At 33.5% G+C, this 25,124-nt stretch overlaps 1 protein-coding gene across 2 annotated transcripts in view; it reads right to left on the bottom strand.

Annotated features, from left to right (window-relative positions):
* The window catches only part of Ih (hyperpolarization activated cyclic nucleotide gated potassium channel Ih), a 257,200-nt gene that overhangs the window by 11,530 nt on the left and 220,546 nt on the right, over positions 1–25,124 (bottom strand). For both annotated transcript variants that reach the window (XM_088230696.1, XM_088230697.1), the window contains exons 3-4: positions 9,924–10,087; positions 8,513–8,655 (exon numbers count right to left, since the gene is read on the bottom strand). In XM_088230696.1, the coding sequence (XP_088086822.1) occupies positions 8,513–8,655; positions 9,924–10,087 (307 nt within the window). The remainder of the gene's footprint in view (positions 1–8,512; positions 8,656–9,923; positions 10,088–25,124) is intronic.

The following is a 25,124-nucleotide window of genomic DNA, read 5'->3' as shown; positions in this document are numbered from 1 at the left end:
ACAGACTAATAAATTATATGAAGAATGGCACTCTTCAAAGAATACAGCTACCTACCTATAATGTCAATTTTAGCGACATCGACAAATTACACTGTAAATACTATAGTTTTATCAGATCGGTTAGACATTTTAAATTTATCTCCTGCTTAACTTTTACATACATTTACTACCTGTTTTATCTGCAGTCTGTGCCTGTACATAATGAATTATTGTTAGTTGTGAATTTTATTTAAAATATAAATGTTCATGGAAGCAGAGAGAGATGGGAGGAAGGTAGAGTTGGGACTATACCATTTCTTCTCCCTTTTATGTACTACTTAATTTAATTTTTATATTTCTTTTTTTAGTATTGATTTTTTTCTTCTCTCTTTCTGTACCTACTTATTCATTATAAATTAATGTAAAAGCTGTAATTGGTCTTACTTTTTAAAATTGTTTTCTTGTACCTTGATTTTGTCAAAAAGACTGTATGATTTCCATAATAAATAAATAAACTTACGATTACAACGCACGATGTGTAAAAGAGTTATCTTTATAACGCGACAGTCAGTTTTTTTTCTTATTTATTCGATATTAAGAGTATGAATAACTTATACCAAAATGTAAGGTGTATATAAACACGCAAACCTCCCGTCAAGAATGCGCGAGGTTTTGCCACTGTCATAACCACAAATTAATAAATTGTTAAGCTAGGGTTTCCTAGGACAGCGGTGCCCGTATTTTAACGGCCGTAGTGAACGGTGATGCAGCGGACAGCCGTCGTAAAGGTGATTAGAAAGTGGTTTTCTAGGAAAACGGTGTTAAATGGTGTTGATAACACCGTTTTCCTAGAAAACCACACTCTAGTCACCTTTACGACGGCTGTCCACTGCATCACCGTTCACTACGGCCGTTAAAATACGGGCACCGCTGTCCTAGGAAACCCTAGCTTTACCATATTAAAAAGAAACACGATTTAAAGATGGCGGCTCTGTAAACCCCCAGTTTAGTTGATGGGCATTGAAAATTTTTTTTTTCGTGCTTTCATGTTGCAATCTTATATTTTTTATGAAACCTTAAATGTATTCGTAATGAAAATTTTTCGAGGACATATAAGATCCATTTCAGTTAAAGTTGAGTTGATTTATTTACGGAAAATTTTTAAGTAGTATTTACACATACTCGTGCAGGTATACGCAATGGTATGGCAAATGCTTTACATGACTGTTTAACAGTCAAAGCCAAGCAACCATTTGATTTTTAAAAATTGATTGGGAACCATTTTATACATTTTTAATCTCCTGCGGTTACTGATTCTTATGTACTTTGAGGAGATTTTTTTGTTGCTAGCTGTATGTAAGCCTACGTATTATTATGCATATGTAGGTACCAATGGCGTGCGGTGAGATTTTTGATTAAGGAAGCAATAATTTAGTACAAGGTAAAATATGTACCTACTGCCAACACAGTAATTCGAGTTAAGTACTTTGAAATAAACTTAAAAGCAATTAACTCTTGTGTGGCTGTGATGTCACACTAGTCGACATAGGACACAAACCTTGATATACCTATCTCTCTTATTTTAAAAATGATGAATTCGAATTTTTTGTAATCTTCAAATGGACATTTTCACAACCGATTTAGAAAGTAAATTTTGTTCAACTATTCTAAATGTTAATACAAAAAATATTTATCCTTGCTACGCGAAGAATGAATGTCCGCTAATTCAGCAACACATCCATACTGATAACTTATACAAAAAAGAGCACGAAGATATAAGTCATAACAAGGAAGACAGATACGCTGTTCTGCGGCGGGTGTCTTCTAAAACAGATATAGTCTTCAGTCAGTTGATGACAAATTATAAAACAGTATGTCTCCATGTTTTTCATTTTTTTCAAATCTCTAAACTTTAGAATATTCCGTCTTTCACTAGTGGTAAAACGATGTTACATCACCGCGAGCAAAGGAATTATTTGCCACAGTCTTTTAAGAGTAAAATACCATAGTTTCACCATAAAAGAGTAATATTTCATAGTTTAATATTACAATACCATCATGTCAACTTTTTTGTAAAACAGTCCTGATAATATGAAAACTAAACACGGACTGGTTTGTTGGAACTGCTTCCACAGAGCTTGTAAAATCTCAATTTGAGCGTGCGCGGACTTGGGAATTTAGAACTCGGGAACCGCTTAATAGAAACCAACAAACTTACACAGTTTCTTTATTCTAGAATTAGACTGAGCGCAATGAATTTGCTGGCGAAAGGTTGTTAATGGGTTTGTCGCAAATTTTTAGAAGTAATTAACAAATGAACACCGAACCCATCTCAGATCGCTACGTTGAACTATTTTTGAATGTTTTATTATAATTGAAAAATATTTGTTGTAGGTAGTTTCTAAAAATATTAGTTAATTTTCAGCGGATTTTCATTTATCAACAAAATCGGTACTGATTTTTTAGAAGTCAAATTTTTAGGGAAGCCAATGATTCCCTAAAAATGTTTCAATGTTCCATCCAGTCAATGAAAGGACCGCGCATGGTAAGTATCTACCAGGGGCGAATGCTCCTTATAATCGATTACATGCAGCTTACCATATGTTTTTGACATCGTAAGTAATGTTTTATAATACTGTAATATTATTAGGAAAAAACACATCACCAAAAAAATATATTACTTTTCTTTGGTTATTAAATTTATATCATATTCCTTTATTCCATACAGCGACCAGTTGCGCCTCTATTGGCCAAAATTATTACTACTGGATTACACGAGATTACTCTGCTCCCTTTAAAATCACTAATTCAAATACGTCTTTAACCTAAAACTTTAGAATCTCGTTCGAAAAATTACACTTGCGATTACAGTAAAATCTTGCAGCTTTCATTAATGCAATTTAGTCTTTCAATACTTTTTCATAAGGGCTAGTATTTTTTAAAATACATCAATTTGACTTACGACAGTCTAAGGGAGGTGACAATATACGCACTCGTTATGTGTAAGAAAGAGATAACGAATATATTTTGTGTGTCGTAAGTAATTTAGCATACTTATGTTTCGGTGGTTTGAAAGTAAATTTGCTTTAAAATAAATAAATATTTTAGTATTTTAATCGAAACGAATTGATATTTTAATCCATTATATAGTATAAATCCTTTAGTGGGTTTTAAAAAACAAAGATTCGCTAATTGTTTTTTTAATTGTAATTCGTTTTTGTGCATACGGTGACAGTTGAATATTGTAGGTTATTCTTCAGTATCCATTTAAACTTTTAAAATTAAGTGAGAGTTATGATAAAAACGTTACTAGTGTATAGTGTTAAGAATAAATATATATGAAGAATTATAATGTGTATAACTTATGTCGTTTTGTGAATAATAATGTGATATAAAAGTCGATGAAACAATGATTCTTAAAACGTAATTTATGTTTGGTTTGGTGAACTATCGTACTCGGTAAGGAATACTTTTAAATTATTTAATTATTATCATTTGGCGGCCTCCGTGGTGTAGTGTTCAAGGCGCTTGACTCACGCATGGAAGGTTACGGGTTCGATTCCCGGTGAGAACACAAAAAATAAAATGTGATTTTTCTCAAGCCTGGGTGTTCTGTAATGTAATTCACCGCAGTTATTGGGCCTCTTGGCCTGTTGTGGTGCAAAAATAAATAAATAAATAAATCATTTATTAAGAAATAGTGTTTTATTTCAAGACAAGTTAAAAAAGTCTGATTTAACCAAAGATGCACCGGTGCGCTAATGAATTATCCAGTTTATTAATTACTTTTTCGACGCTTATCCCAAAACGCGAAATAGCTGCGCGGATAGGTCGTTGCTTTCTAATGACGTAGGCGGGGGTTCGAGTCCATAGGAGTCTCAATTTTTTTTTTGCAATTATGTTTTTTCAAATCAAATGTTTGTGCTTAGAAAATATTTTTACTGAAACTATTAGCCGCCGGAGCCATTTGTTAGGAATTATTTATTAAATATAAAATAGACTTGTTTTTTATATGCCATACTACCGCTATGGACATTTTATCAGAATTTTCATAGCTTACCAATTTAAAAACTCACCGCTCGCACTGGTATCTACCTACTTACAATATTGCTGTATACCTATGTGGGTAGTGGGTACGTAATATACCCAAGTAGTTGTTGAAACTCTTAAATAATATATTATAATGTAGTTTATTATGAAAACAGTATTTATATTTTAATTTATAATGTTTAGCCCAACGTATTATCTTTGTATTGAGTACCTAGTGGGCAGTAGGTAGTAGGTAGTACCTACGTAGTACGTACCCACTTAGTTAGTGTTTGAAATTAAACATATCTGTTGCATCGGGTGTTTTTTTAAACGCTTAAAGCGTAATACAGCTTTAAATTTCCTCGAGAGTTTTTGGTTTGTTTCCATAGACCATGGACAATAATTGGAGCAGTAAATTTATGGTTTCACAAATAGCCCTACCTATTTGGCGAACTGAACACTAATTAGTAATTTTTGAAGTAAATTTCCACAATTTGTAAGCCACTGCCTACAGAAAACGTTCTAAGCCGTTCCGCTATGAATTTAAATATTGTTACCGAGAACAAATAATCTAAAAAAAACTGTAATCATTAGTTTGACAAGAGACAGGTCTGATATTACCAATTGAAAGTTCTATGACGACAAAGAACACCCGTTACAATTAAAGTTCTTATTCTTTAACAAATTTTATTTATTATTATTTTATTTTTTGCACCACAACAGTCCAGGAGGCCCAATTACAGTGGTGAATTACATCACAGAACACCCAGGCTTGAAAAAATACATTTCAATTTTTGCGTTCTCACCGAGAATCGAACCCGGAACCTTCTATGCGTGAGTCAAGCGTCTTGGCCACTAAGCCTCGGAGGCCGCCGGGCAATCACAACAGGGATGGAGAATACCTTAAAGAAGGGAATATGGAAGTCTAGGCATTTACAGGGCTTATGACCTGTCAATGGCTGGTTTAAGTGACCACTTTACGTATTCTTTTTCCCCTTTCACCTCGTACTGGGGTGTTCTAGCCAGTGCAGGGTCGTGTTTGAACAACTAAATTTGATCAACTACAAAATCAGTGGAGAGAGAAACATTTATTATTACTAGGGGTTAGAGTGTTCAGATGACGTGATTTTTTTTTTCAATAGGTAAGTAAGTACTTTAAGAATCAGAGTAATAATTCGCGACCCGCTTATAGAGCCGCCCATACACGGACAAAAACAATTCTAGGATCATCAATCACAAAGTCAGCTACAGTTTACAGCAAAACAACGGGCCGTAGGTACTCAGGTCGTGAATCGCAAGCGCAGCGATGTCTAATAAACGTTTGTTATTAAACCAAAAATTTGCAGCGCTTTTGTTCTATGCAATAGAGCGAGAGGGCGTCTCTGTCAGCGGGTCGCGAATTATTATTCTGAGCATCGAACAGAATAGTTGATTGATCAATACGAGGGTTATATTAAGTATGTTAGATAATTATTCTGGAAGATATTGCTTTTAGCAACAAGTCCGCCAAAGTACTTATTATTTGTACTTGAAGATTTAAAATAAACAAATTATACATTTACAGTACCCATACCTATTACCCATATCCCGAGGTGCGTTGCATACATTTCTTTATCGATGTATTCATGTAGGCAGGTAAAATATAGGTAACAGAACCGAAGATAAATAAAAATTAAAAAATAAATCATCATCATTCCCTTTCCACAAATAATAGTGCATAGGGCGCTTAATTGATACACAAATCGCAATGTATCTTGATATACTTTTTTCGGTACGTGAGGGTAAGATGATCAGGTGCCAGTCCAGGAACTTATAAATATTCTAGTGTAAAAACACCCGCTTAAATAAATATTTCATGTAAATCACGTCGGGAATTGAACCCGAGACCTCCTGCATGGTTGGCGAACCCGCTGACCATTACACCACGAGGCGGACAGTTATGGGATTGCTAGGTATAAAGACTAATTTAGAATGATATGAAGACAAGTATTTGAAATGTTGTTAGAAATCATTTAATTTTTATTAATAGGTAAGTCATAAAGAATTTCCAGCATTTCAAAAATTATTTCTGTATTAAAAATAGGTAGATGTTTTCCTTGGAACTTGCAACTTTAAAAAAATCTTGAAGATGAAATCGAGTGGAGATTAGTTCGCCTCGTCTATACCTACTGGTTATTGCGCTTTTCTACCATGTCAGGGGTCCCAGATTCGATTCACGGTAAGGTCGATGTAAGATATTATAGGTACATTATATTTGATAAGGGGTTTTTAACACCTGTCCCTGGAGCGGCATCTGAAGCGTAAGACTGATTATCTTGCCTTCTTGTATATTACAAATGATCGCTGATACGCTGCGAAGTACCAATGCAGTGTCTTATCCACCATCAGGGGCGGATAAGGAAAAAATGATGGTAGGGTAATTATGATGAAATAGTTTACAAGCGCTTAATCGCGTTAGATTAGGTTAGGTTAGGTTAGGTTAGTTAAAGTTAGGTTATAGTAGCTTCAGTAAGATCGATGGAATAACGTGGCTCCTCGGATAAATGGAAAACTGAAGTTTATTTGAATAATTTAGTAAACATTTTAATCATAATGTTTTGGAAAGATTGAAAATATGCAGAGAGAAAAATGGAAGAAAAATGAAGTTTTTTATTTTTCGAAAACGTGTCTAATTTTCGTATTAACTTACTTTTAAGTTATCGAGCCCGAAACTCAAATCTTAAAATTGGATAAATTAAACTTTGTTCAAAAATAACGTTTATTTCTTTAGCAGTTATCAATATGAAAATAAGGGTAAAATAAAAACATGATTAGTATTCGTTTGAACGTTTAATAAGCCATGTTTGTGTGTTAGCGCCTATCGGTGAACCAAGTAAACACACACATTTCCTTTCTGTTAGTAGGCACAATAAAATGATTCGTATGAAAACTGATCGTTACGCACACATAAAGCAGGGGTTATTAATGATTAAAATGGACTGTACCTATTTACGAGTACCTACCTACATACAATACATAATCATATAATATCAAATATACAATGTCGGATTATTTATATGCCATGCTGTGCAGCTTTAATATTGTAAATAAACATATAAAAAACATTCGAATAAAATGCAAATATTAGTGTCGCGGACTCGCGGAGCAGAAGTCCGAGGTTCGAACTCCGCTTTACCATTTTCTAATAGCAAGTTATTTACCTAAAACTAGTCGTAAATCATGAGAATGAAAATATTTATTTAAATAAATTAAAAATGCTATTCTTAATTTCAATTTGAAAAAGAACACTATTCATTTATCTTATAAGAAAAAGGAAAATTAAAAAATATAATATCCAAAATAGCGAAGTGCGTAAAAAAATAAGTCAGAAAAATTATTGATATTCAACGTAAAATTAGGTACATGGTGCGCTATATACTGTAATAATATTATGAAGGTTTGCATATTTTAGCATTGTTTTTTTAAATATTCAAGTTAGGTAATTTCAGTTCTTTTAAAAAGAAAGTACCCATTATCATAAAGTAAATTACCTCTCTTTTCAAAGTTTATCACATTATTAATAATTTATGAACATAAACAAAATTTGATTTTATCATTGGCTAGACTTATTGGAATTACAAGATGAAAAACGATTCATGTCAATATTTTTGTTATTTATTATTAATAGCTACCCGATTCCTAAAAACGGGTCGAATTTATGTACTTATGTAGTTACATGCATATGTCACGGTACCTAAGTGGAAAATTTTATTTTAAGCCAAATAAAATAATTTTAAATCAATTAGCTCTCTAAATATATTTACACTTCGGTAGTAACAATCAAATTTATGAATTATACAAGTCTACAGTTTTACAAAGAATATGTTACATTCGATATTATCTTAATTATATGGAAAACTCCCATAGCGGAAAGGTCGCGGTTACTAGGCGAGATAATGTTTCGAAAATGTAAAATACTCTTTTGACTAATTTCTAATAAAAAAAGCATTCAAATAAATAAAATAGATAGTAAAAAATAACTATAAAAATGTGGAAAATGATATCATAAAGCAAACATTGCAACGTGTGCAAGAAGAAAAATGCAGAGAAAAGAGTTTTAAGGATAAAGTAATAGTAGATATAATACTTGGTGCAATATCGAGTGTAACGAAAATACAATACAGAATGTTCGTATCGCGGTATCGCGGTATCAGAAGTCATCGGAGCGAGTGCGCACTAAGAACAGTGTCAGCCGTCCGTATGTCGGGTGGCACTCGGGGTGGCACTCGGGGTGGCACTCGAGCGGGGGTCGGAGGTGAGAATTGAAGGATCGTACACCAAACCTGGGCCGATACACCGAAGGCGGACACGATATACCGAAATAAAGATTCAAGCTACGACCATCGATGGAGACAAAACAAAACGGAAAATAAATGAACTGGAACTGAAACTGAAACACACTAAAATCATATCAAAACAAAAAATAAACGGGCAAAATAAACAAAAACAAACGAATGAAACGTACGTTTACCTGATTGAAGATTAAGAATATATAGTCAAGAGGAATACTCGAGATGAGGTCCAGGAAGAACCACGTTTTCAGGTAGTGCTTCGCTATTAGCTTCGGGTCCAGAATAACTTGCTCCGCGTTGTCCTGTTGCATTATACCTGTAACGGAGAACCAGCGTCAATATGCAGCATGTATCGCCGTCTGCCTTCTGCCGTCTGCCGTCTACCATTCACCATCCACCATCCACCGGGGACACCTATGTATTGCGCAGGCACGAGCGGAACTCCCGGGGAGGTTTGTCCACCAAGGTGGGCGCCCGTAATTGACGTAATGTGTGTCCCACGTGATCTCGATTGTTTCCAGGCAAACAGAATCAAAAGTTGGGTTCCGGGACTCCCGAAGAATGGATTACGCGAACAACTTTTCATGTTGGAATTCGAGGGAATCGAATATTCTACAGTACTTCTTCGGGAACTTTGCTCCGAAATGTTTGTGTTAAAAAGTAAGCAACTCAATGTGAGCTTTACTTTTCTCGATTACACAACTTTTCCGAGATTCTCAATGAAATATGATCGTAAAATATAAATATAAATTTTACTCATATTATGAGTGACGGTTAAAATATATTAAAATCGCAGCACGATATAAATATTTGATTCGTGCATTTTATTTTATTTTACCATTTAAAAATAATATACATTAAACAAATTATACAAGTATATCTATAGAAATATATGGATAAATGTATATATATAAAATGTGACTTAATTACATTTTATGAAGATAACTTTTAATGAAACATAATATACTAAGTACATTCGGTGCATATTTGATCTGCATTACGTAGTGGGTTAAACAACCCGTAAATTAATCCAGACTACAATTGTCTAAAAAATAAATAAATATATCATCGGAGGAAGGTACTGCAGTATCGTGTAAAGTGTTTTTTTTTACGAAAATGTTTTACTGCAATAAATTCGTTATAGGGACTGAGAGCGGTTTGTTTTAAATTATAACTATTTTTGCCATAAAAAATTAAAGTTTTTCTGATACTCAGTATTTTTGGTTGGTTAAAATTTAAAGTAATAAATTATCAGAACCCTTTTAAGGGTTAACTGCCAATAAATTCAATTGACAGTTACACGGCATTGAAGTATCCCCGACGACACACTAATATACCCTACCCTAGTGTATAAGTGTATCAGTGTAATTAATGCGCATTATCACTAGCGTGAGGGTGAGTATATAATATGTTTGTTTGTGTATTAGCTTTAGAAGGCCAATAACGTGAGTTATAATCAAAAGGTTTTTTTTTATTGCCCTTTCAATACGTTAGATATTCCCGAACTACGTTCTTGTGATAAATCAATTCTGAGCGATAATAATTAGGAAAAGAAAATGAAATAAAATAGTAATCGAAACTCACCTGTCCTAAAATTAACGACAATATCTATGAGAAATATGGTGTCCGAGAGGCAGTTGAAGGCGATCCATCTCGTGCTGAGGTCATCGTTGAAGAACGAGATGGCAACCGGGAGGATGATCAGGTTGGCCACGAGCAGCAGCAACATGCACAAGTCCCAGTAGAACCTGCAACATTACTCACAATTACTTTCAGGAATTATACACATCACGGGCATTCAAGTTTATAAGTGAAAATTCTCGGTACAAGTTCATTGTCATTTATTGATCACCAGAAACAATTTGGAATAATTGGGATAGGATAATCAAGAATTTAATTAATTTAAACTCATCAAAACATTTTAATACGAGTGTCCTACACTAATAAACAAAAAAATTACAATATTTCTGTACATACTGTTTGTTTACCCAATAAAATAAATAATACGAGTAATATTAATAATCACAGTTTATCAACAAACATTACAATTTCTTTTTCTACTGCGTGTTTCAGGAAACAGATTTCTCTGGATTATGTCTAGTCTGCCTGACTAGGCACAACTTGTTTTGAAATTGTCATTTTTATGTGAAATAAACGAAAACGTGACTACCTACTAGTGAATTTATTATTAAATATTTAATTATACTATTTCATCATCATCATTCCCTTTCCTAACACAATGGTGCATAGGGCACTGCATTGGTACACCAATCTCAGCGTATCTTGATCATTTTTGTTACATAAACGTAAGATGATCAGTCTTACGATTTAGGTCCAGGGACTATGGAATATTCTTGTGTAAAAACACTCTTTTAAATAAATATTTCATATCAACCGTGTCGGAAATCGAACCCGAGACCTCTTGCATGGCAGGCTAACGCGCTGACCATTACACCACGAGGCCGACATTTATTATTTAACATTATATAAACGTTTGTATTTTTCCCGTAATACTTTGTTAAAAGGTCCTTCAGTTAAAAATAATTAAATTCGATCACTGTTTTAAAATTTTGAATTCTTTACTGTTTTTGTATAAATATAATGCATTTTATGATATAAATACTAGTCTCAAAGATTTCGCGAAAGCGATGAAACCGGTCACTGGTTTTTCCAAATTTGTGGATTCAAGTAACACTCGTATTTTATTTATATATTTAACTATGCAGGTTTGATTAATTTATTTATTTTTAGTTCACAAACAGTAAAAGATTTTACAATATATTTACAATTCAGAAAATAATCAATAATAATACCTAACACCTTTCACCAATTGAACACCACTGAAAAGATAATACACAGTTTATCTGTGGTGAACACCAATAATTACAAAACAAAATTTTAAAATGTTGAATAGAAGGAAATTTCATTTTTAATATACATAATTAAAGCAATTTAATTAAAAACAGATTTAATTTATGCAATTTCATCAAATTTAACTTAAATATTAATAATTTATAAACTCTCTGGTTATAATATATTTTTTTTATGTACAACAATACAATTTTACAAAAAAAAAAAATGAAGTAAATTGTTACCTTAATTAATTCATTATGGTGTTGAACAATTCAAAACAAATGCACGAAACAAAATATTAGAGGTATGGTTTAAATTTGTAATTTATTTTATTTAAATTTATTTATTTTTATTTAAATTATAAGCAAGTATTGTGATCTAATGGTTTATTATACATACCCAAATAGACAGATTACAATTCTCAAATGTTATTTATTTATTTATTTTACAAAAACAAACAGTCGACAATGATGTAATAACATAAAAAAATACGGTTTAAAGACAGACCAGCGAAGTTTCTATATAAAACTCATACATATTAAATTGTGGTAAACAAAAGGGTGTATTTGTATGAAAGGGTGTATTTGTATGAAAGGGTGTGTAGAGGTGTGTTTGTGTGTATTTGTGTGGGAGTAAGTGTTCAGGTATGTGTAAACGTGAGCATACATTCATGATTTAAAAAATATATAGTCTTAGGTATAGCAGAAATGGAGAACATTTTTAGAGAAGATAATATGAAAGTTCAGGCATTTACAGGACTTTTGAGAGGTTATAAGCACTGTAAATGCCTAGAATTTCATATTCCCTTATTTAAAAATGTTCTCAATCTCCGTTGTAATACGTTAATCTGAAATGCTCCCTAGGGAGTAAAATCCAATCCTTGTCTGCAAACATTTAGACAAACTCAAAACATCGTTGGAAAAATAGTTAGATTAGAGTTACAATAATAATACTCCGCACTGGGTGCAATTTGGGTCAAAGTTTACGTACCTTGTCCTCAAAGCTCGGGGAGGCTTTCAAAGAGCGTAAATATTTTCATTTTCCCGGCATGTGTCGTATCGGGGAATATAATGTTTGCTAATCTATAACGGTAAGTATATAATATAAGTGTATGCTTTTAGCGTAAGTTGACATCAAATGAATCAGAATGAAGTAGCATCAGATTCAATATTTGGTTAAGCGCAGTAGTTAACATGCAAGATAAAACATTAAGTATACGCGTTAAAAGCGCAAAACCGCCACTATAGTGGTATTATAGAGGTGAGAAATACTTCAAGTACCTATTTAATTCTGCCCCGCGTAGAATGAGTAACAATAATAATATTAGTATTAACGATTGAGCGCTACAACCCTAAGTACTGCATTAGATCATAAGGATGTCAAGCGGTGTCAATCGGCTCGAGTATCGGCTTATTGGACATCACGTCACATGGCCCAGTACTGACATCGGAACATCATTCGAGCGTTTGTAGTTTGTATTGGTACGGGGGTAATATGACACAACCGGACCGCACTATTGTACATGCCAGTGGCGAGCCGTGATTTATTTTATAAGTAATCTACAAAAAAATGATCAATTATTTGTAAGTAATATAATTATAAATGTCTATTTTTCTGCGGTTCTGTGAAAATCAACTCAAACAACAATTATTATTAACCAGGCGATATACGTGGCTCTATTCTACACTATTTTAATACAATACTCGCACAAAAGTTTACTCACAAATATACCACAATGACATTCAGCAGTAACTCAGTAACTGTCAACACTGAGCACTGGCCGATCCCTTTAAAACGAATAACGCCAAAAACGGCCACTGCGAACGCCACATGTCCTATGTGATACATAATATGTCAACGGTATCCGATCAAAGAGACATAGTCCTTCGGAAATAATGTTCGAAATACTAGTTTGCAAATAGAGAATTTTCAAATAATATTAGTTACCCGCAAGCTCGTTTTAGTACTAAAAACCTAACTGAGTTGAAGATGTAAAATATAGTGTCTTTCTTTGTATGGAGGAATAAGCTTAAGTAAGACAGGCGCCGTGGCGCAGTTGGTTAGACGGCTAACTGTGAGGCTGGCGTCGCGGGGTCGATTCCCGCCAGTTGCGAGGAAGAAATCCAAGAAAGATTTTTTTCTCAATTGGTCTGGGTGTTGTAGTGTATTTTTCATTGCTTCCTTCCATATCCTCTCTTTCCTATTTGCTGACAAGCCTTTCAAATAAAGGCTTAGCGGGTTATTCCTATTTAAAATATTAAAAAAATAAAAAATCGGTTGGTTTTGTCGATCACTTCATAGATATTTTTTTGTATGAAGATATAAACGGTGGTGGTGATTTATAATACAAAGCAATTATTTGATTTATTTCCGCATTAACATATTTACTATAAAACATTATTATAGAACGTTAAATATAATGGTAAGCTGTGCATAATCACTTATTAAGAAGATTCGCCTCTGGTATATGCGTTTATGTATATTGCCTGCACAGGAGTTACCTAATGAAAAAGGTCAGCGCTACGGGAAATTGGTTCTAAAAATGTTTTCTTACGCGCGGTAAAAATAGGAGCATTAAATTGTGCCTGTGTGTATTTCTTAAAATTACATGAATTAAAAATAAAAATATTTTAATAAGAAAAAACTACTTTGAACGACGTCACAAGTTCTTCCGAATCAAGCGATGATAGTGTTGTGATAGTTTATTGGTTTACGGGAAGCTAATTCACCAATCAAAAAGAACTCACTCGAGAGAACTTGTGACGCGGAGTAATGTCAAAATTACAAAAAACTAAAAAATCTTAGCGCTGACACGACACATGAAAAAATAAATTGTCTTATTTTGATACTCCATTAACAAATGAAAAATATCAGAAGACCTCTGTTATTGATTTTGTTTCACTTTTAATGCTTATGCTTTTAAAAAATAAACGATTCAAGACGTGAAATATTGTTCGATCGGGATCTCACTCAGAGCCGAATAACCAGTATAAGAACAACTCCCGAAATAAGCTCTTCGGTTGGTAGAGCGACGGTCATACTAATACGGCCATGGATAATTCTGTTAGGTACGGGTGCGGATGAATTAAGCACACCGATATTTATTTATTTATTCAAATGTACAATACGGCACAACTGCCAATAATATGAGTGTACTACATGTGGAGTGAGGAGTATTTACAAAAACATGTAAGAAGAAGTGGATAATGGATGATTGAGGTACAACATGTAATCCATCCGTAAAACTATATAAACAAAGACAACTATGTCACTTGTCTGTTATCTGCATACGCCACATATCCTGGCAAGCTCATTCTAGAATTGTCTCTCCTTCTAAACAGTCGTAAGATTGACTATGCCCGTTGGAAGGGCTACCGCTATCTATGCTGAACAACATCGTTCCGGATGTTGATCTGTTCCATGTACCCGACGGGGTTTTCCGGAGCAAGATTCCCCCAAATTTTTGACAAGAGTCTCTTCTTTCTTTTTTTTCTTTTTATAATATAGATATGTGCGTCTTGAATTTCAGTTTGTAATGTATAAGTTATTTTAAATAAATGAATTGAATATGTTCAAGTACGCGTAATATTTATTAGAGTGTGGAGGGCAACACCAACAGCCGTGAGGTTGACAGGTCCGAACTCCGTTTTGGTCCGCAACGCGTAGTCCGCTGCAACGTCGGCTCGGACAAGATATTAAACGCCGTGCATCGGAAGAACTCGTTACATTTCATCTTGGCATTCCGGCCACCAGCTCTCCGCCAGTGTTCGCTATTGTAAATTCCTTCTGTACAAAAAAATAAGATGTAACTCGTGTGTAACTACTTAATAAATAATTTCAATTTTAATTCATCTTTCTCATTTAACCTCAAATCAACTGACGCACACTCATCCTATAAGAGTATAATATGTAAACCACATATCAGTACTGCAGTGTATTATTCAAATATCTCAACAACCACACTAGTAAATAACATTACTAGTTACATTTATGTTAGTTATTTGAGTGATTTTTTTTTCCTAAGTTATAATTGTGCTAAAAATATTTAAGCGTTATTACGAAAATTATAATTCTATTTGACATTACACAGATTTCATTCGTAATTGTTGATTATTAAATGCGATATAATCGAGAGTTTAATTACTATTTTTTAAACACGCTCCACGCTCGACTTGATACTCATTGTTAAAACCTTCGCAAAGCGAATTATAAATTTAGCTTATTTTAAAATTCATCGAGAACATCGGGAACTTTCGTAATATGGCGATCCAAGATCACCACTAAACTTGTAAAAATAATATGAAAGACGTGCGTACATATAGTTTCATAATTTGTATTAATTTTCGAAAGATATCTGTCAAAGTGTAGGAATTTCTTCAAACAGTTTTCTTCACTCGAAACGGAATAATCTGAGTTGGTGGTTTTCAGGTATAGATGTGAAATAAGCTCGAGAGATTTTAATATACGTACGTACTCGTAAGTTACGGTACCGACCTAGTTAACCTAAGTTATAATAAAGTAATATTAGTAAGACTGGTAGCTAGAAGTAACGGAACGATTACCATAAAGTACCTCACGGAGTGCATAAATATTACGATGATTAGCGTACCCGAAAGAGAAGAGCCTTTAATGTGCATAGTTAATACTATGTAGATACCTACTGCATGAAAGTAGGTATAACAAACCTACGTTCGGTCGTAACTTCAAACGTAAAATAGTGCTGTAACAAAAAATATAATAATATCTGCTTTTATCTGTCGAAGTTATTCCCTAAAAGGTCCACGTTTTATTCTCAAAACTTAGAACTTAGATATGGGGGGCTGAACCATGCACTGTACGCTACTCGAAGAAAGGTTACAAAGAGAGAGATTATTAAATTAATCTTTCAAACAATTATTAATTGTTGTTTTGATTTTTAAGCTTAAAAATCATTATTATTATTATTACTATGCAATTTGATACTAACTTATTTGTGTATAAACATAATTATTTAAGACTCAAAGAAACTATTTTCTGGGCTTGTTTTAAGTGCTATACATATACATGTGTTAATATTTTTAAAGCGATATCATTTTTTACTGTTTGTCCTAAAAGAAAGAGAGAGTACATGCTGTGTACCCATATAAACACGAGTTAGAGCAGTATGCACAATGCTCATAGAGTAAACAGAAGTGGGAAATTTGCTGATTATAACTGTTGTGAATAATGAAATCATTCTCGAGCTTAAAAAGCTTTCCGGGCGCCGCCGCCGGTATGTGATTCCGACTGGAATTGTTTTTGTGTGTAATTTCCCGAGGAATTATTTTACTGTTCTGAACAAGCGCTGCTCATTTTTCAGGCAGAAAGGGGCCTACTTATATTTTATTCAACTGAAATAATATTGAGAAATTCAGACATACAATTATGTCCGTTGCTTGTGAGTAGGTACGTTTTTGCCATATTTGAATGTATCGATGAACGGATTTATGAATTCTCGTAAAAATACGAAGTAAACACATTTTTATAAGTCAGCAAGTTTATTAAACAAAAGTAAATTACGTCATATGTTGATATCTATGCCCGTTACACATTCCATGATTTTGTTTAGTTATGTTTAGTTTTTAACGAAGTAAACATATAAAAGTTCACAGGGAGCTGGCATTTGACTGTGAAAGCTTTTTGAGAAATTTATGCAAATCTAAGTATGACTATAGAGAGCATCGAGGGCTGCGATGGTGAGATGGCTATATCGGCTCGTGACCGGAGCGACGAAGAAAGATGGAATTATCCTCTCGGGAAGAAAGACGGGACCGAGTGTCTCGGTAATCTTGTCCCGCGCCACGGAGACAAACATCTGACTCAAATTGGAGAACATTTATATGAGGTCCCGCCTAATCCGAGGAAGCTTTATAAGAAACTGCGGGATTAAGTGGCGCTTTTTTACTCAGACACTTCTTATCGTCGGAGCTTTATAAAGATATACATCCAAGAAAGAATACCACTCATTCGAATATAATGCTGAATTAAAACCTGATATTTTACATCCATCGGCCGCTCGGAAAATACTTTCCCGCGAATCGTGAGTCTAAAAGAGCCATTAATTAAGATATTGTAAATATCTGTAAATCAAGTTTATATTTGAAGCACTAACTTTGTGGTTATTCATTATAATAAAATAAATAAAACAACTTTGTTTTTAACCACTAATTTTTATTTTTCACCGACCGGTTTCAAAGCAAACAAGCTTCTTTGTCGTAAACCTTGACAAAGAAGCTTGTTTGCTTTGAAACCGGTCGGTGAAAAATAAAAATTAGTGGTTAAAAACAAAGTTATTTTATCTGTAAATCAAATTGCGTGCAAATCGGAGCGGGTTCTGGCAGAATGCGGCAGGTCGGGACAGGTCTCGGGGCAGATCGGGGTAGGTCGAGGCAGTTCGGGGCAGGAAGGTGATAAATCTCCATGGGCCAAGATCCCGCTGTAATTAAACAGTTCAAACCACTCGGAGAAGGTAAGCACCATAAATATTCACCGAGAGTTAGGTGTAGTATGCGGATAGATTAAGGATAGCAACAATTTTAACGAATGTTATCATACAAGTGCCGACCTATAGTAATTTAATTATAAGGAAGGATATAAGTAAACGTATTTATAAGTTAACCTCGCTGGCTTAAATCCTACGTACACACCATTTGTTTAAACAAAATTTTTATTCAAATTATAGGCCAAGCTCAATATTATGTTTGTTTGGCATGGAAAATATCAGCAAAATTGATTGATTTTTAAAATTTATCAAGCGATTAGTTAAGAATGTAGCAAAATTAAGCATGCCTGCGGGTTACGTTACATATTTTTTTAATTTACAAAAAGTAATTACATAGTTTAATAATAAATTAAGAATATAATATATTTATGTGCACACTTAAGTTTCACTTGCTGTTTTTAATAAGTTTATATTTATTTAGTTTATATTATATTTATTTTGAACGTATTTAGGTTTTAATTAATTGATCATATCCACGGTCAATGGAGTGGAATCATTTATAATATTATATTTACTTTGAATTAAACAAAATGTGCATGAAATGTGAACCTTAAATGTAAATGAAATAAACTTTAGGATTCCATTTAAGGCCACCAGACTCAATGTAATCTCCACACAAATTATGCTCAGTTCTCTCCATAAGTGAGATTTCATCTGAATGCCAATAAATTTAACGATCATTTCGGTATATTTAATACTTCGCCTGCTTTAATAAAATAAAAAAAATATGTCAAAACAAAGTTTGAATGAGTCACTCTTTTGCTACTTAATTATTATGTTGATAAATGTAATTTTCTACATTTGCTCATAAAAATATGTGCGTGTATTTAAAAAAAAATATTTTCGGTTATTATTCATTCGGTTTTTAATTTACACTTTGTAACAACTAAATTGCTAAACTTTCAAATAACTTCAATCGTATCCTTTTAAACATGTTTTTAAAAACTTAACTTTTTCACCTTTGTAAAGAAGGCGTAATTGCTACCTTTTATTGCTTCTAAACTCCATTATGTAAAATATAAGCAGACTTGTTTTGTAAAATCCCTTTGGGCATTTAATGTAAAAAAAAAATAGAAAATTCCGCGGTATTAAACTAAGTTCCTTACTCTGCCATAATTATAATTGGATAAGAGTTATTAATGTAATTTATCTCTTCAGTTGATGGTCTTCGTCTCTCGGAAGTTTATTTCCGCGCGGATTTTTCAGGAATCATGATGCATCTCCCCGGCGCGCCCGGCGGTGATCGAGCGGTTGCACATACGAAGGTTGTATATCGAACAGGCGGAATGCAGTTGTGCTTTATTCCTAAGTCCCAACCGGCGAACGCTAAAGTGATCAGCGATCACCGCCAGTTAGAGCGCTACAAACTGAGATTATTTCATTGTAGTTTGTACACGAGAGAAAACGGAAAATGTTGAATCATTAGCTCTTAATATTGAATTGAACGGTTCATTTAATTATCAATATCAAATTTCTGGTGCTATACAGAATCTTCTAAACTAAATAGAGTAAAAAAAATCATAAAAAACGTTCGAACTATCGCGTTGTGGACCCGAGGCTTAACAATAAAGTTTCAATAATAAAGAATGTATTATAAAAGATTATTTTTTAACGGAAGAAAACGGGTATGATATCATGGAATGAGCTACCGGCTTTGATTCTCGTAATTAAATATTGCTTTAAAATAAAAACCAATATTTTAGTCTCTGGACTGGCATCTGAAACGTGAGAAAGCCTCGTATGTAGATCTTGCCTTCACATAACAAATTATTGGGACACTGCAATACAGTATACCTAAAATATTTAATATGTTACCAAACAATATTAAAAATACTGAGTTAAATACAGGAGTTCGACGTTTGCTCAAATTATGGTTATTAGAAAAAAGTTTTTTGTATTAGTGATAGTTTTTAATTTTTCAAAATGAAATCTGTAATTGTTTTTCAAGTAAAATTATTGTTAATGTAGGCTAAGTGTAAATAATTAATGTAATTTATAAGAACCTGCTGACGAGTTGTATGTATGCAACTCAGCAGGACTTTAATTTAAGAATTTTTTGTAAATATTTTTGAAAAATAAATTTAAAAAAAAAAAAAAAAGCTATCGGTGTATCGATACAATCACCACTTGGCGTGGAAGGTGCGAGTTTGCTATTTTAACTTAATTTAACACTTCTTTCAGATTGATCTCGACAACAAGACGCATTTTTACGTATTTTGTTTGTCTACAAAACTCTCATATCTCGTATCTTGCCCCCGCGGTCCCGCGAAGGAGTAATGGATAGAAAGTCAAATTAGTACGAAATGGCAGTCGGGGTGCGTTCACTCATATAGTGCTGTGCGATGTTTGGCGAAACAATGTTCTGCCTGTAAACGTTCCGTGTAGCCGCGCCGCCGTGCTCCGCCCCCGGGGACGCGGACGGCCGCGATGGAACGCGAACGATAGGCAACGAAAATACTAATTTTCTATGCCGCGTTCCGTGTCGTACACAGTATGAACATGCGGTCACTGCATAATTGAACGTAGTTGTGCAGAAAGCAGCCAGTCCACAACTTTGAAAAAATGTTATATTGTTGGCATCGGGAGCAGTAAGGTCGATTCTATGTTCTGCTGAAAACAGTCAGGCCGCTTTCATACAGAAACCTGTAACAATCACCTACTGTAAATAATAGTGTTGATCAAAACGGCATTTCTCAATTTGCAAAAAACACCCACAGCACTAGAAAATCTTACGGTATAGATTATAGATGCTGCTGGGAAGATTAATGCCTCCAGAAATCAAGTTATCTTCAATAAATTAAAGTTTATAAATTCATTAACTTAAAAATTCCTCTAGTAAAAGAACTTGTTTTTATACAGAATGTCACCTCATACATTCAAAGTTCGCATGAGGCATCAATCACTATAACATCTGGCAATTTTCTGCAAAACGCATATTTAAGGCTGCCTGGTCAGCCAGACTTATATATTAGTAAATCCCCGAAATTACTTTCATACAAAGTTTAATTATTTTAATAATAAGTACAGCAAATTAATTGAGTGATTCTTTACAATTAAGAACTTTAAGAAAAATGTAAATTTAAAATCGGGTTGGGATCTCGTGGCTAGTGTTGCGGACTCACGGATCAGAGGTCCGAGATTCGAACCCTACCCTACCCCAACTTGATTCCCATTTTCTAATTGTGAGTTATTTACAACTCGTTAAAAATGGCCCTAAAATCAAAATATTTGGGTAAATAAGAAGAAAAAAAGTATGTTCAATACATAAAGACACAATATATTGGAGAGTTTTACTAGGGCTGGCTGTTTCCTGCAAAATGTAAACAAATGTACGCATTATTTACCATTTGTCAAAGTAAAAACCATTTCAATTGTTGTGTAGATTGAATTATATACTCTTTTCACAAAAGTGTTATGATGTCAGTTTCACTTTTCTATGGCTGGCTACTTTCTGCATAACTACGTCATTTCACTCGTCATCGGGGGTCCATTTCCATTGGCGAATAATGAAGATGTCGCTGTACTCCAGATACACCAGTATATTCAAGCTCCCACTAACCCATTATAAGAATTAGAAAATACTAATCCGCGATATTAAAAACGATGTTTATTTAAAAAAGTAAAGCAATTTTTAGTGCAATTAGGAAGTTAAGTGCGTTTTTTTTGTAAATTTTTTGTTTAAAAAATATATATCGTTTTCTCATCGCTGTGATTTATTAAATGTTTTTTAATTCCGAAATTTTTTCCGCCTGTAACGTCATTAGTTCTCGTCGGTGAGTTATCGTGACATTTAAATGTAGAGCCCCGCAGCTATCAAAGTACACTAAATGTCGGAAAAAAGGCTTCTCGGAAACCGGAAACTTATCACAACACATGTCAACGTTGTAATTGATTGTTTAATTCACAAGAACTTGAGACGTCGCGTCGTTCGAACTAGTTCATTTGTATTAAAACCGTTTTTATTATTTTTTTAAGCTCTAAAATTCCTCATTGCTTAACTTATGTTAAATAAAAAAATGCGATAATACTAAAAATGAAATCGGACCTGCATCTGCAGTGCGATTCTGAACGTTTCCCGCTGAAAGCCCCCTAGAGAGCGTTCAGAATCTCAGTGCTGGAAATCCAAAAAGATTTTTCCCCAAAATAGTGCAGTGATCTAATAATATTTAGTACAAAGGTGGTAACCTAATATTATTGCATTTTTGGGTTGATATTTCCTGGAAATCGCTTTTAAAATTCTGTGGCTTTGATCTAGAAGGGCCAATGTCAGATCTCGTATATTTCTTGCTACCGTTTTGTAGAGGGTCAATGTCAATTAAAAAACTTGCATATTTATTTATTTGTAAACACATACGTGTGTTGTAACGATTTTTAAATATTTGCTATCAAAGACGTTAAACAGTTCATTATATTGCCACAAAATGGCTAAACTCTCCAACATTTTTTTGAGTATGTCCAAATGCTTGCAGACTTGATGGATTTTACTACCTAGGGAGTTATTTATATTAAAATTTGTTGCAAAAAAGAAAACATTTTCGAGCAGGAAATATGAAAGTCTAGGCATTTACAAAGCTTATGACCTGTCATTGGCTGGCTTAAGTGGCCACTTCACACACGGTGTAACATTCACCATTCTGCCAATGTTTAAACATCGACATTTCCTCAACTCTTCCATTTGTTGACTTTTGTGAAGTAAAAGAGCTGAAACCTTTATAATGTGGGTGAGATCTCACCGCTACTTAAACCAGCCAATGACAGGTCATAAGCCTTGCAAATGCCTAGACTTCCATACTCCCTCTCGAAAATGTTTTCCCACTTTGTTGCAACAAATTTAAATAGTTACTCTCCTGTGATACTACGATTTAGGTACGTCATTGGCCCTTAAAGATTCAAGTCACAGAACTGTCCATCTTACATGATTTTCATTACCATCATGGCAGCCATATTATACACATCTTTACTCATACTATTATAATATGTAGCACTATGATGATTTTCAACAAATAGTAAAGAGGCGTTTATCTAAATAAATTAAGTAAATTAATTACATGTAATAAATACAAGTAAGAACGCGTTACTTTCTAACTACGAGTATTAAACTACTGTTGGCGAAATCGTGAGCTTGGCATCCGACTTTAACATCAGCAAGCATCAACCTAATAATATTGGATGTCGAGAGAGTAAGAATAAACACAAGTTTTATTATTTACCGCTTTGGAGTTAATAGCCAACAAAAACTTTTCTAATTTTCTGAAGTGTCAAAAGTATTCATATCACCCTAACTTTAGTGACGACCAATTAAAAATATACTAATGACAATTAAACTGCAATGTAAAAAACCTTTCAAGAAGGAAATTCACCTTTCCTTCCATGCAATTAACATAAACCAAATACTACTATGTTTTAAGTACGTCCAAATGTTTGTAGACTGGCTGGATTTCCTCCCAACGGAGTTATTTAGATCTAAACTTGTTTCAACAGAGAAAGAAACATTTTTGAGAAGGGAGTATGGAAGTCTAGGCATTTACAGGGCTAAATAATCTTTTTATTTACCTTCTCTGTTGCAAAAAAAGTTCATCTAAATAACTCCCTAGGGAGGAAATCCAGCCAGTCTGCAAATATTTGGACATACTCAAGACATTGTTGAATTAAATATCTGGTAAAAGAAGAAGTATGAAAACTAGAGAATTGTTTTATATTCCTTCAATTCTACCATCTGTTGTTCTTTGTGAAGTAAGATCTTACATTTAAATCAGCCAAAAATTGGATATAAGCCCTGTAAATGCTTTGACTTCCATATTCCCTTCAATAAAATTATATTCATCTCTGTTGTGATATGTATTATTATTTTTTAAGAAATATTTGCGTTCTTAACATTTACCTAAAATCCGATTTTGGGGACCTTTTCAACGAGTTGTAAATAACTCACATTAGAAAATGGGAATTAAATTGGAGTAGAGTGGGGTTCGAACCTCGGACCTCTGATCCGTAAGTCCGCAACACTGTTCACTGGACCACAACCCGATTCCGCTAATAAATAACTAGCTGCCCCCAAAAAGATTAATTTAAGCACTTCTTTAAAACTAAAGAAGGTATCATTTTCATAAATGTTATTTTATTACTAATTAAGGTGATTTTTTTGAAAGCTCGTGTTGGTGTTTGTCGATGGATTACCGGTATTTTTTTAGAATTTTCTTAATAAAATATTGATTTTGAAGTTATTTGCATCTTAAGCAGTGTTTTTGAGTTGATACTCATCATGGATATCATGCCGGGGAAAAGATAAAAAAATATAACTTTGAGTGAAAACACACTTCAATAACTCGGAACGAGATTGCAAATGGTTTTTCTGGAAGAACAGCAATTCGAACACTAAAGAAACAACTCCTCCAATTTAGTAATTTATACCTTGATAAAGAAGGTTGTGTAGCTTCAAAACCGGTGGGTAGAAAAAAAAGGGGGAAAAACAAAGTTGTCATTTTAATTGTAATAAATAACCACAAAGTTCGAAATTATACGATTACTTTTATTTGGATATAATAGAAAAATTAAAAATACTCGGAACACTTCCAATTCATCATTTGACCAATTAGCGGTTTCACATTCTAATGGGCATTTTCAAATGGTAAATATTAAAGAGTATAAGGATTATTAAAAAAAATATATATCTTAAGCATAGGTACATTAAAAAAACAAGTGAAGGGGACAATAAATAATATTTCAATGAAACTGAATAGAACAAAAGTATTGAAAACCTGTTTTGGCGGGAGAGTTAGGGAGGATTCTAATCCATAACAATATTTATTGTTTTATTGCAATGTACTGGGTCAAACCAAGGGGGCAAAGTTAGTGCTTCAAATATGTTTTTTTTTCGTATAAATATGTTTACTAAATGTTATTAAATATTTGTATATAACCACTTACTGACTTTTCTATATCTACCGGTTTCGAGATGTACCCGTCTCTTTATCAGGACACCAATAAAACTAACTTACAAAACCGACTATACGAAGAGACGGATACGTTTCGAAATCGGTAGAAATAGAAAAGTCGGTGATGGGTTATATTAAAATATTTAATAACATTCAGTCAAATATTTGACCACAATCTTAATGCTTTAAATATTAATAATAATGTTTCTTATTTGAATTTCGCATTTTTGGAAAGGTTTTAAATATTCACATCACGAGTGCATGATTGTAGTGACAAATAAAAAAATGTTAAATAGATCTGTAGTTCGTCTAGAGATTTCTGAGATATGTGTGATCCACTTAATTAAATATTTCCCTAAAAGTATCGACAAGTTCGGTTGATGCTTCACCGCAAGGTAAGAAGGAAAACTTCGCCCAAAAAAATATTTAACAAAAGCCTTTGAGCTTTCTATACCAAACTTCCACCCCCTTCCTCACTTT

The sequence above is a fragment of the Micrasema longulum genome, unplaced genomic scaffold (genome assembly GCF_059751315.1).
Source record: "Micrasema longulum isolate JH-2025_06_02 unplaced genomic scaffold, ASM5975131v1 h1tg000809l, whole genome shotgun sequence".
NCBI lineage: Eukaryota > Metazoa > Arthropoda > Insecta > Trichoptera > Brachycentridae > Micrasema > Micrasema longulum.
Note: the sequence above shows the minus strand (reverse complement) of the source record. Positions and strands in the feature narration are given on the sequence as shown.